The sequence below is a fragment of the Hippocampus comes genome, unplaced genomic scaffold (genome assembly GCF_001891065.2).
Source record: "Hippocampus comes isolate QL1 unplaced genomic scaffold, H_comes_QL1_v1.1 scaffold51, whole genome shotgun sequence".
NCBI classification, from domain to species: Eukaryota; Metazoa; Chordata; class Actinopteri; order Syngnathiformes; family Syngnathidae; genus Hippocampus; species Hippocampus comes.
The window spans coordinates 2,853,384-2,867,032 of NW_017805497.1; the positions used below are offsets into that span (position 1 = coordinate 2,853,384).

At 41.9% G+C, this 13,649-nt stretch overlaps 2 protein-coding genes across 4 annotated transcripts in view; one reads left to right on the forward strand and one right to left on the reverse strand.

Moving 5' to 3' along the window:
* The window catches only part of LOC109519815 (solute carrier family 22 member 7-like), a 6,285-nt gene extending 3,367 nt beyond the window's left edge, over positions 1-2,918 (forward strand). For both annotated transcript variants that reach the window (XM_019876578.1, XM_019876579.1), the window contains 5 exons: positions 656-779; positions 861-970; positions 1,057-1,271; positions 1,357-1,465; positions 1,615-2,918. In XM_019876578.1, coding sequence (XP_019732137.1) covers positions 656-779; positions 861-970; positions 1,057-1,271; positions 1,357-1,465; positions 1,615-1,825 — 769 coding nt within the window. In that variant the 3' untranslated portion in view covers positions 1,826-2,918. The remainder of the gene's footprint in view (positions 1-655; positions 780-860; positions 971-1,056; positions 1,272-1,356; positions 1,466-1,614) is intronic.
* Positions 2,919-3,764: 846 nt separating this feature from the next.
* Positions 3,765-13,622, reverse strand: LOC109519814 (pre-mRNA-splicing factor ATP-dependent RNA helicase DHX15). 2 transcript variants are annotated; one of them, XM_019876577.1, is made up of 14 exons: positions 13,506-13,622; positions 12,004-12,352; positions 11,710-11,903; positions 11,473-11,632; positions 10,192-10,410; positions 9,404-9,571; positions 8,500-8,586; positions 8,227-8,376; positions 8,041-8,149; positions 7,079-7,270; positions 5,478-5,600; positions 4,709-4,899; positions 4,268-4,437; positions 3,765-4,188 (listed from the first exon to the last, which is right to left on the reverse strand). In XM_019876577.1, the coding sequence occupies exons 1-14, from the start codon at positions 13,511-13,513 to the stop codon at positions 4,071-4,073; spliced, it is 2,238 nt and encodes a 745-aa protein (XP_019732136.1). In that variant the 5' UTR covers positions 13,514-13,622; the 3' UTR covers positions 3,765-4,070. The 2 variants fall into 2 exon arrangements, with proteins under 2 accessions (XP_019732136.1, XP_019732135.1); XM_019876576.1 differs by lacking the exon at positions 13,506-13,622 and adding an exon at positions 13,106-13,270.
* Between the last annotated feature and the right edge of the window lie 27 nt (positions 13,623-13,649).

Consider the following 13,649-nt stretch of genomic DNA (forward strand, 5'->3'; position numbering starts at 1 on the left):
CACACACACACACACTAGTACCTCTACTTATGAAATTAATTAGTTCTAGAATAAATTTCTTAACTAGAACATTTTGTAAGTAGAAACGCGTTTTCCATGTAAATGCCCTAATCTGTTCCAAGGCCCCCCCGCCACCCCCCAAATTATATAAATCCATCCATCCATCCATTCATCCATTTTCTTATCCGCCTCTCCTCACAAGGGCCAAAGATAAAAAGATAAACCAACTACATGTACCATCTTTTGGGGTTGTTTCACCCCCGCCCCCACACACACACACACACACACACAAGCCCAAAGCATCCATACACTGACCATTTCTAATGAATGGTTATTTAGTAAATGAGACACTGTGGACATTGTTCAGATTCTCAGTCATCCAGGTGATGATAATGTACAAAACTTGAATGAAGGACACTGGGCTCTTTCCGGTGGTTGAATAAGTTAACCTTTAATCCAAAAATCTGTCTAGTCCCCTCGATTCAACTTTTGCAGACTGTAGGACACTGTGTCAAGTAAAAAAAAATATTTTCACAGTGTAGTGAGCAGCTGCTTCAGAATTAACTACGGTACTTGCATACAAACAATCCAAAAGTCCATTTTCAATAATTTGGCCATTAAATCTGAACGCAGCAATTTTGTCCTTGACCTGTAGGTGGATGCCAGAGTCAGCTCGATGGCTCATTGCCAACGGAAAGATGGAGGAAGCTCACTTGTGTCTCGTCAAATGTGCCAAAATGAACGGAACCGAGGCCTTCTGTCAAAGACTTCAACCCGAGGTTCACAACGTCCTCATAATGTTCGTAAGTGTCATGTTCTAATTGTCAAAGTCATCAAGAATGTTCCTTTCACATTTCTAGACTCTGTCCTCCATTGTGGTGTCAGAGAAGAAAGGGCGAGTGTATTCCTACTTGGACCTGATGAGAACACCTAAAATGAGAAGACTGTGCTTATGCACCGGTTCGCTTTGGTCTGTGCGCAAGATAAATGATGTTCCCCCGCATCCATTTGTGGGTGCGGGTCACCTCATGTTACAGTCCACTCTCTCTTCTCCAGGCTCAGCGTGGCAATCGCATTCTACGGCATCACCTTCAACATCAGCGGCTTTGGCCTCAACATCTACCTCACTCAATTGCTCTACTCTTCAGCTGAAGTGCCGGGCAAATTGTCCATTTTCTTCTTACTGGACAGGATTGGCAGGAAGCCCACGCAGGTGGGAATGCTGATGATGCTCGCAGTCTTTCTGGGAATCAACGTGGTGGTGCCAAAAGGTTTTGCCGTTGCTATATTTTCACGGATCGAGCCGTCATTTTAAGATGCTGTCATACTTCATGATGTCTGTGACCCTCCCCCCAGATATGTCTACCTTGAGAACAGTGGTTGCAATCGTAGGAAAAGGCTTTGCTGCAGCATCGTTTGGAACCACTGTGCTCTACTCGTCTGAGCTGTTTCCCACTGTTATCAGGTGGGCTCGGAAAAAAAAAAGTCATGTCTTACTTCACCTCTGGAGGCGGCGACTTGTTTGCATCCGTGCAGTGAAACGATGCGAGATACTGGCGCGCGTGGATCTATTTGCAACACCATGAGGTCTATACTGTACTTTCTATGTTGTAGACAAAACGGGATGGGCTACAACTCCTTCATGGCCCGAATCGGTGTGGCCCTCGCTCCTCTGATCCTTTTACTGGATGGTGTGTGGAAGACGCTCCCCCAGCTCGTCTTGTTCTCCTCGGCTGTTGTGGCCGCAAGTGTGGCAACGCAGCTGTCAGAAACACGCGACCGTTGCCTGCCGGAGACCATTGAGGATGTCGAGGGGAGGCAATAGGCTCCAAGATCATTACTGCTGGGAGTTTTATCTGTTACGTTACCTCTGATTAGAATTTCATCAAAGCTGTGAAGCTGGACCAACAGGACTGAGTACAGTACCGCTCGTTTTACTTTCAGGGATAAATATGTGTGCAACGGCAAGTAACGGGGAACAAATGTGAGATTTTTTTGTCGTTTTGTTTTTCTACTGCAGGCGGCTATTTTCAGACCAATATTCTTACCTGTGTCTTTGGTAGTTACTAGAGCAGCGGTCACCAACCTTCTTGCAACTGAGAGTTACTTCTTGGGTAATGATTAATGGGAAGGGCTACCGGTTTGACACTGTTTTTAAGTAGCAAATTTTATCCATTTATTTGGGGGTAAATCATCCCCTCGTCGTTTTTTTTCTTCTGTTAGCTTTTCTCCACATGCTTTGCTTTGAATTTGGTCATTCATTTTGCTGATCATTAACCCATCCTATCCCCACCCCCTCAAATATTCTCTCCAAATTTACATCAGTGCAAGTGTGATTTAAATTGAAAGCTAAGATACATTTTACGAGCAAGAGGAGCACCTCCAGATAATTGACATGTCATGACAAACGCGCGGTGCAAATCTTCGAAGCTTGTGACGTTAGACCTCTCTGGCGCATGCATGTTTATTAGCACCCTCTACTGGTAAAAAGGTCATACAACAGCTTATAGAAATTTACTTTCACAGCCTGTCAACTAGCTGAAAAAAATAATCAACTTAGAGGGACGCTTTATATTTGTACGCCATTTGCAGCAGAAAAAAAATTCGATTTTTTTTCTATCATTAATTTGATAACCTCATTATTTTTTTCCTGTACATTTAATATGGTTTAAAATGGTTGGGTGGGCTGTGTGGACAAGATGAGTGATTTCTTGATAAACACTCAATTAGAGGTTCATATATTTTACTCCTTTACATCACAGCATTCAAAACCTCTTTGAAACTGTAAACTGTTTTTGCTGTATTTTTGTAACTGGTGTTGCCAATGTTTTAGATGAACATTCAGGTTTCTTGGGATGTAAATGGACTATTTAATTTACAAATTAATCATCGAAAGTAAAGCTAAATACATTTAAGACTTGAAAAAAATAGCAATACTACTAAATAGCAGGAAGGCAGGGCCGAGCTGCTGGAAAGCAGGCCTCGTAAAGCCACACCTGCACAAAGTTAGCAATCGGCTGCTTTCCAAACTCTCTCTTCCGTGCCAGACAATTTTTGCCTTCATGTTCGCTCCACATGTTTCTGCTCTTAAGTTGTTCTCTAGCCTTCCTGCTTCCAATTTAGTCCCTGCTTTGTACTGATCTTTTTGTTTTTGCCTCATTTATAAGAAGGGATTTTCCAAAAATTTGAATTTTTTTTCTCAAATAAACAATTCTGCCCCGGGGTCCTTGCTCCTTGATTGTACCATAGCAGAAATGGAATAACTTCAGATATTTCAAACAGATGTTAAAATTGAAGTTGTATTTCACCTAAAAGTAAACCCAAAAACATCTCACTCAGATTTGATTCCACACGAAAACATAAAATTCATTAATCGATGAATGAATCCGGGTATGAGAATAAAAGGTCTGACTGAACAAGTAAAAAGAAAAAAAAAAACGTTTTGCATAGTTTGTGACATACAATTTAAGTGTAATTGTGAATACAGTAACTGTGTGCGCGTGCGTGCATATGTACGTGCGTGCGCACGAATTGTATTCAACATAAAAATGGATGTTGATAAATGCTATTGTGTTTCCACGTTTTTGTTTTGCGGATTCACTGACATGGCCCTGGCCACCCTAAGGATAAAAGTCTCTCTGCCACTGACTCGAGAAAAGGGATTTTTCCTGGATTCAACCGGTAAATGAATGATACAGAATAGTTAATTTGTAATACATCAAGTGCATTTTTGTCATTCAAATCATTATATGTAGTATCCAAAATGTAGCAAGTCAAAGCTCCTTTATTAAAGAAACAAAGCCAGCAGTCAACAATTCCCTACAGGAAAACATCAAGACAATGTTCCTTTTGAAAATATTTATAGTGATCCAATGCGTGCTGATATTTCCTTCTGGCATTACAGTTGAAGAATGGACATCAATGTGAGGAAACAACGGAAAGCTAACAAAATATATAAAAAAAAAAACCAAAATCAAAATGCTAAATAGTCAACAATTTTAAGATACGATGATACGGAAAGGTCTAAAACTATATTGTATGCGGTCATCTCCGGACACGTTGGTTAATGTTTAGTACTGGGAATACTCTTTGCTCTCTAGTTTGGCAACGATTCGCTCCAGCTGTCGTTTAGCTTCACATTGTGGGAAGTTACTCATTTCATAGTACTGCGGGGCGATCTTGACCAGCCTGCAACACGAGAGAGAGAGACAATAAGAAACTTAATTTCTACTGACAGACCAGCATCCTCCGAGTTACCGTTACTCACCACTCTGGTTTAATGTCTGTGCAAGTGCGAATGTAGTTTTTGGTGGTGAGGACAAATTCGTTGTAGAGCACCCATTCGGGCTTGTGGTCCAAGACTGTGGATGGGTGCAGCTGGACCACTTGGTTGTCTTTGACTGTGAGGTAATGACCGGTTCGCTCCAGATGAGCTACCTGCAGGACAGACATCAAGACAATTGTACTGTAAAATGTGATTTGAGGTACATAAGCCGCATCCACTACATTTAAGAAGAAAAATAAAACTAAACTTTCCCTGTGTTTATGTCAATCACTTGTTTGTTTATAAACAGCATGTATGATACACACGTTAGTCTGACAGTGTGATAGAGATTAAATGTCTAGTCTACACAGCTTACAGTCCAAAATTTAGTGTACATCGATCACCAACCGTGTTTTTTATGTGATGTACGCCAGCAGTACTAACCTGCATGAAGAAGCCGGTGCAGAGCGCCCTGCGGATGTTAATGTAGTAGTCTCGACTGGTGAACTCTGTGCTCCGGCGGGGCAGGTTGAAGCGGTCCATGATCCTGGACAGCTGTTGCCGCACGTTATCAGCGGACATCAGCGAGCGGTAGTTGACAAAGTTGTCATAGCACCACTGGTTTGCCTCGTGGTCTGGAGAGGACCAAAAAGAGGAGTTGTTCGCTGATTTGAAAGCTAAGAGAGCAAATTCCCGCCGATTTACCAATCGTTTGTAAATTCACTTGCAGACAAAATTTTCTGTCCAACCAAAAGAACTATTTGCTGAAAATCTCACACTTGCACTTGGGCTTGTAAAGGAGTTTAAAATTTCCAGCGGATTTCTGCAATGTTTCAGTGAAATTTCCAAGTTCAATTGGGGAAGTTTGGAAATACGGTATTTGTAGCAAGTAACAGGCATCCCTAAAGCCTTATGTTCTAAGAGGGGCTTATTTCCCTTGCCCAAAACTAGGCAACCTTGTGAATTGTCACGAGAGTTCGCGGTGCTATCTACGTGTGTGTGTGTGTGTGTGTGTGTGTGTGTGTCTCTCTTTGTGTGATTGCGTGGTAGATTGTGTGGAGAGTCAAGTGGTCGCCGTCGATGTGGGCGAACCTCATCTTGGACTCGTCGGCGGCCTTCTTAGCCTCCGTGGGGCGAACAAAACACTGTGGGACTAAACAAGGTTGGTATGGGCCCCAACAAAGCCGCCCACAGGGATGAGTCAAAAATTCACAATGCTTGAAAGCGTGGTAGACGTTGAGGAGAGTCAAGTGGTCGCCGTCGATGTGGGCGAACCTCATCTTGGACTCGTCGGCGGCCTTCTTAGCCTCCGTGGGGCGAACAAAACACTGTGGGACTAAACAAGGTTGGTATGGGCCCCAACAAAGCCGCCCACAGGGATGAGTCAAAAATTCACAAAACAATCGAGAAAAGCCTAAGACGTGACAGCCGGAAGTGGCACGACCACAAGCCCTATCGAAGGGGTAGGGGGGTCTGCAGCCTTAGCTCGGAGAGGGTTGGGGGAAGCTCATTAAAGCACATCTGGAAAACAAAAGTTTTTACACAACTCCAAAGTATTAGGAAAGTCGATTCTACTTAACCGATACATTCATATACTTGTGAGAAACAGAACTCTACTAACTCTCGTCCCTGCCAATTAGGTTAAATATCATTCATCTCTCCCCCCCGTTTTTATACAAAATAAAAAGACGTGTTTTGGTTGTTTTGTGGCAAATATAAAATTATATTTTGGAGATGTGATAATTTGCCTCACACAGATGATATTATAGCATTAATATTTATAAAAATATACATTTACAACATAGCACAAGGACTATTAAATTATACTATTTGTTATTTTATCCAAAACAGAAAAATGTGTTGGAGGGGGCGGGGGGATAAGTTAACATGACATGTTTATTTCAAATTTTATTCAGTACCAGTAACTGAACATTTGTAATTAAGAATTTATGTCCACCTGATAAAGTTCTGCTGGTTCACAACCTCCAAAAGCCTGTTAGCTAGGAGGTGGCCAGTGCATCGTGGCACGGCATGGAAAAGTGCCATGACTCAGTGGGATGTATTCCAGACATCGGAGGGTTGAAGGGGATATATTTTCGCGGCTCAAACATAACGGGATGTGCAGGCATATGATAGACATACCAAATGTATTTGATTGATGATTGTGAAGTAAGCGGGCGCATTTTTAGCAGACACTGACGGCCACAGCATCTGAGAGCTGAGTGAACCTATCAGTTTGTCACCATATTAAACTTGGATTTAATATATGGGTACTTTATTTATAAATTTGGCAGCTTTATTAACACTTCTCTGCAGTGTGTAAAATTCATGAGACATTCTGATTTAGTCTTCAGAGCGACCTAAAATAGTTACGTTGGTATTAAAATTTATTAACCGTCATATCTCTGCTTTTGACGCTCAGCAAAGACATTTAGCCTGTTTTGGGGTTTAATAGTTTTAAACGTGAAATGATCCACAGTCTGACACAACACAGCGTGTCGTAGTACACAAAAGTGATAAGGCGGACCCATTGATCTTTAAATCCGCAAGTCGCTGCCTGTTAAGTCTGAATATTCAACACACAATATTTAATGTATCTCACCCTTCGGAGATTCATTTATCCTGAGTTGGCCTTGGAAAATCGAATATAATCAAACTAAAAACAGCACAATCCAACTTTGTTTTTTTTGTTTTTTTTTTTGTTTTTTTTACATGAATGGTGTTCCACGGCTCAAGTTTTGGGGCCCTTTTGACTCCTTGTGAATTGATGTGGATTCACCACAGACTTGGAGCCGGCCCAGTCGTGGGCATTACCTGACAGCATAGCAGTGATGGAAAGGATCTCATTGGAACAGTTGAACTCGCAGCTCGCGATGACCATCTTGGCCAGTTGGGGGTCGAGGGGAAACTCTGCCATCATGGATCCCAATTCGGTCAGGTCGCCATCGTCGTTGAGGGCGGCCAAGTAGTTGAGCAGCTCTAGGGCTCTCATCAGAGTCTCGGGAGCTGCAAGGAGGTTGAGGAAGAAAAATATGCACGACAACATTCAATTAGGGATCAAAAACTTTCGAACCTCACTTATAAACCGCGATCACATAAGCAAATTATTTGAAATTGTACTTATTGGGTATATACATATGTATTAGCATAATGAGGTTTCCTTCATCTGCTGGCCCTTTAACGGCAAGAGAGACTAGGTGAGTGAATGACTGGCGCCACACTTTGACGCAAAGTGGATTAAAGGAGAAAAACAAGTTCAGTCTGTGTCCACTCATCCCTGTACCTTAAGGAAAACAGTGACTCATCACTAAAGTATAGGTGACTTCACCACAAGAGAAAACTTGGCTTGGAGACGCTTCTGAGTAAATGATGTCAATCGGATCATGACAACCCTACTTATGTCTCTTCATTGGACCGAAATCTAATGGCATTGTAAAACTGTCAAATATTTTTATTTGATTAAAATAACAACAACAAAGTCTTCATATTTAAGAGAGTTCGACAACAGTAAATATCATCTTAGTTCTAATCATGTTAATGAAATTTTGTGGGGTCTTGCATGTGTGAAACTTCAATATTGGATAATTGTTCATTTTGAATGTCAACTACAAAGGGTTGCTGATTTTATATTTTTTGTAGTCAAAATTAAATTGCAATATTCTGCATATTTCAACAATGCTGAAACCAATTATGAACATGAAGTGAAATTTCCATCCAATCTCGTCTCTGCTCTCAATAAAGATTTATGCTCTTTGTAAAGTGGACGACGGGCACACCTGGTGGATCCATGAAATCGAAGTGCACGAGGTCGTCGATGCCCAACTTTTTCAGCTGCAGCACCACAGAGCCCAAATTAGAACGCAAGATTTCTGGATATGTGTTATCCTGAAAAGGAGAGCGTGTTAGTATAATACTAAAAAAAACTTCACGAAGACGAAGAACACTTTATTTTAGCCTGTCACCTGCATCTCTGTTTTGTAGGCTTTTTCTGTATAAAGGCGGAAACATTTCCCTGGACGAGTTCTGCCAGCTCGCCCTGCCCTCTGCTGGGCAGAAGCTTTACTGATGGCGGTGACCAGCAACGACTCGACTCTAATACGAGGGTTGTACACCTGCACACAAATTTGTAATCACCACATTCGATACGATATTGACTGGTATGTGATTCAAGTGAGGGTTGCCCATGACAAACAATTTTGGGCTGTTCAACAGTAAGTGCGATGGCATCGCCCCACCTTCTGTTTGGCAAAGCCTGGATCGATGACAAAGACCACACCATCAATTGTCAGAGAGGTCTCAGCAATATTTGTCGACACCACAACCTAAAAAACAAAAACAGTTCAACCCATAATGAAGGGTATGATTAGGTCTGGGCGATATGGCATTAATATAAAAACATCCCCCACCCCACAAAAATTCAATCTCACTGCATTTTGGTGTACTTATTGAATGTGGACAGGCATATATTCTCAGCTGGCGCAGTTGATAGTGAGTTGCTTTTTCAGTTACAGTGTCATGGGCTCAATCCCTTCAGAGATTTTGACCGTTCTACACTCAATTAGTCAGCCTCTTTTCACAGCCCACAACCCACACAACACAATATCAATGAGAGAAACATTTCAGAAATTCAAAATATATTTGTTCAACAATATGGTTAGCTTGCTAACTGAATCATGTTGCTAATAGACAGTCCACCACGTGCTCCAAACGTCCACCCTCCCAGTCAGTAAGCATAGATATTTTGCTGTTTGGATCTACACTGTGTGCTTGCAGTTAGTTAATTTTTACAGATACAAAAGTGTGGCACCTTGACTATTGTGCATTTCGAACAACATCACATCTACGTAATACAATCATTGGTGAAATGGGAGGACTCAGACATCTTATGATGATACACATTCTTCTGTGAATAACAAACGGAGAACAGGTTCCACAAAGAAATCCGGGAATAGAGTCATGAATACGTGGCGGCAACACTACATGGTACCAAACTGCTATGTTGCCAACAACTGATTTACTTTCCAAAACGAATTTATCTTTTTTCATAGCCATGTTGTTTGTGCTAGCAATGCACCTCAGTGAGGATATACTTTGAACTAATAGTAACTAATAGTTTTTCAAAGCTCAAAATAAATATACCTTTCTTCCTATAGCACCATTGGCTTTCCGTGGGGGTGGTGGCTCAAAGATCCTCTGCTGCTGCTGTGGTGGCAACGTGGAATACAGTGGAATGATTTTGATGTCTCCAACTTCAGGCCCAAGGTCATCGACCTCACGCTTGATCCGTTTGCACGCTTCATCAATTTCCTGCAGAGGAAAACATTTATTTTTAAGGCAACTAAATCAAATTCTCTCTTGCGACTTTGCTGATACTTTCCGACGAATGCAAACAAATTGACAGACAAAACATGTCCGATTATCGGATGTTTTGTGCTTTTGATCATGTGTGAGGTCTTGTGGTTTCAAATGGTTTCAAACATCAAAAATCAGATTGCGTTTATGTACCACCTCAAAGTATCAACTCCAAAACGGGTCTGCTTTGTCTGTGGGTTCAATACTAACTGATGGAAATTTGATAATTATAGACACAAATACATTAAAAAAAGGAACTTAACTGCAACACAGGAAAAAGGTGACATCAGCACTTTCCTGTTTGCTCTCCTTAGGTCTCATCTTCAACAAATGACTAATTTTAATTGCATCGAATGCCGGCGAATTTCTCTCTCTACTTAGAATGTTTTAACATTCCCCAAGACATTGACTGTACGGTTGGAAAAAGTTTTTTTTTTTAAATGATGTTGCCGGTTTGAACCTGGAACTAAACATCGGGTTACAATATTTCTGATGAGAAATGCTGGCAGTCAACTTGTGCCAACCTCCAATAGGTTCCACTCAATTCCTGAATTAAATCTCAAGCATGCTCTCACCTCCTGTCCGGTGAGGAAGAGAAGACAATCCCCCTCGTCTTCCTCACACATGTGAATCTGGATGACTGTGCGAATGGCGGCTTCGAGGTAGTCTCGCTCCGGCTCGGGTGTGTAGAAGATCTCGACAGGGTGCGTGCGGCCGGGAATCGTCAGCAGGGGGCAACTGTCAAAGTACACTTGGAACTTCCCTGCATCCAATGTGGCGCTCATAACGATCACCTGAGCAAAAAGAGAACCTTGTTGAGCATTTGTTTTTACAAAATGTCTCCCTGAAAATTTCTTGAATGTGAGGCAGAAGGGGGACAACACCCCCGCCCAAAAAAAAAAAACAGGATAACACAGAAACCACTAACAATAACCAGTTATAAATGCGTGCCAATCTGGATACTGGTAGTAATCCTCATGCGTCATGTTTTTAACTTTTGTTAGAACGAAAGAAAACCTTAAAGATAAAATTCAGGCACGTGCAAAAGGACAAGAAAAATGAGTTGGGATATTTGGAATTTATTTGAAGCTCTTCAATTGGCTAGACTAATAAAGGTTTTCTTATCTTATCTTATAATACCGGGCGATTTTGACGAGACCCGCTTTTGCACCCTTCTAAACAAGCCTGGTACTGCACTGGTATTGTAGTAGTACTTGCTGCAGCCGTTTGTGCAGAAGGGAAAGGTTTGGTTTCCTGACCAGAATCCTAAAACACAGCCTCTTCTCTATCCGGGCTTAGGGCCAGCAGTCCCTAAGCCCGGATAGAGAAAAATAAAAACGGAAGTGTATCCAACAATCATGCAAGTGAATCACTGTGGCCACCTGATGGGACAATCTGCAAGTTACATCACCAACAATAATCCTTGCATCTTCCAGCAAAATCTAGAGCAGCGGAAGCTATCGTAATATAAATGTGACAGCACGGCGTTTTCTCTTGTTCTTGTGTCTAACTTTTGGTATTTCACAGGTGAAATGCCTGTTGTGTGCAAGGGAGCTTGTATACAACAATAACACCTCATTTATGCTGAGGCATTACAGAGTTCTGTACGAGAAAAGAGACTGAAAAAATGCATTGCGTCACTGTTTTTTTAAAATTAAAATGAAATTTATGCCAATGCTTTTTGTGCATGTCTTATTTTTTGTTTATTTGACTTTGAGCCAATGTTCGTTCAATGTTGTCAACTAATATCTGGATTAATTTTAGGCAATTTTTCCTCAATTTTCTCGAGGAACTTCCATGAAAATTTGAAAATCCGGAGGACTTTCATCACTGCAAATGTGTGAGGACATACAAACCTTGAGATCTGCTCGCTGACGCACCACCTCTTTCAGCACTCCCATCAGAATATCGGTAGCTAATGTTCGTTCGTGGGCCTCATCCAGTATAATCACTCCATATCGCTCCAGAAGAGGGTCATTCATCGCCTCCCTTAGCAACATACCATCTGTCATGTACCTAAAGGAAGAGGAGTAGGAAACAAACTGGTGAAAATGTCGGTTGTCTATAATAAAAGAGTAGAACCAGCGCCTTACTTCAGTATTGTTTTGGCAGAACTACAGTCTTCAAATCGGATGGAGTAGCCAACTTCCTGTCCAAGCATCACATCCATTTCGTCTGCCACTCTTTGGGCCACGCTCATGGCTGCCACTCTCCTTGGCTGAGTACAGGCAACTGCCCTCTTTGGACCAGGAATGCTCCTCACCATGTCCACACACCACTGAGGGATCTACAGGTAAAAGCAAAACCCTCATGAATAATTTAAAAAAAAAAAAAAAAAAAAATTTAAATCCCAGTTGAATTGCATTTTTGTGTATGGGTTTTCTCACTTGTGTCGTCTTGCCAGAGCCAGTCTCTCCTACAAGGACAAAGCTCTGATGGCGTGTGATGATATCAGTGAAGTTTTCCTTATATTCCCACACTGGAAGCTGTAACCTTTTCTTCAAGATCTCATAATAGCGAGGCGTGTGCGGCAGGTTGGTGAAGGGATTGATCTGCTGCTGCATGGCCATCTGCTTCAGCTGAGGCATGGCGATGATGGCTGGCGTGCTTTTTGGTGGCACGCTTGAAGACTTCATGTCTCTCTCGCGGTCTCTGTCTCTGTCACGGTCACGATCCCGGTCTCTGTCCCTGTCCCTGGAATGATCCCCCCGGTCTCGATCCAAGTCTCTGTCACGCCTGTCAGTGTCAATAAAAATGTTGAATAATTAATATGCTCTGCTGACGTTCCAATATACTGATCCATTCGTCTATTTGATCTATTACAGTCTGTCAAGCCAGATTTTTTCCTATCTAGTTCAATGCACGTCCCCAGTAACATGCACTGCTTGAACTAAACACAAAAATCATATATTAAAATTTGAGCCCTACATTGAAGCATCATTCAAAACATCTCTGGGTTCATCCCTCTTTTAATAAGAATTTAACAGGCAAGCTGGCCTCTTTCCAATGACAGTTGATTTAACATTAACTGTGATTATGTTTTGAATACAATGCCGGACAAAATACTATCTTCAATGCATGTTAGGGAGCGCGATTGGTACAATTTAAACATAGGTAAACCGTGCGATTGACTAATTAGAAAATAAAAGACAAAATTTTAAAAGATGCCCTCGTTTGTCGCTTGGGCTAGCGTGCAAGCTAGTTAGCTTAGCCAGCAGGCTGCTAGCATCCCGCTAACTTCATACACGTGCCGCAAACTAATAATGACGCTAGCGAATGCAGAATGCCTCAAAGGCGTTCATTGAATTGCATCGGGAGCATTCACCTCATCGGCACGTGGCCGTGGCCCCAACAAGAACACAAATTGCTAAGGTTAGCTATATTGTCTCCATTCCCATTAAACCACAACGTAGGCTTTTATCCAACTAGCAACAGTCCACCAGCGCCTAAAATGTTTCAACGGACACATTCAGTTGGCGCCGCACCTACCCTTCAGACCTCTTCTTACTAGAGTAGTCATCACCCAAATCCAAGCGATGTCTTTTGGACATCTTTCGTAGATAACCGAGCGTATCTTTTAATAATCAATAACGGCGGCCACTACTTAACCCGGTTTAATGCAACGGCGTTTCCTGATTAGGTTCTTCCTCGTTGGTGTCCTATTCCTCAAGCATCGTAGTCTCAAAACGCATTACCGACACCTGCTCTCCGGGAGGAATAATGTCTCTATTTCGCCACATCACACACCCGAAATGCAAAATTTCCTGACATAATACGAACATTAAATTTCTCCTGTTTGATAAAAGCCGAGAGAACTCTCGTTGTGTAATGATTTGTTAGTTCTGAGCTGCTCTTGGTGCCCTTTTTAATCCACAAAGAACGTACTTACCAAAACATTTCGTCTCCTCCATTATGTACGTATGAGAATTACTTTAAATGCATACATTTACATATGGGTAAAATCAACATTAACATTGACCTCCTTTACCCGAAGCACAGAGGCTCAGCACCCATACGACATTATGACATTAAC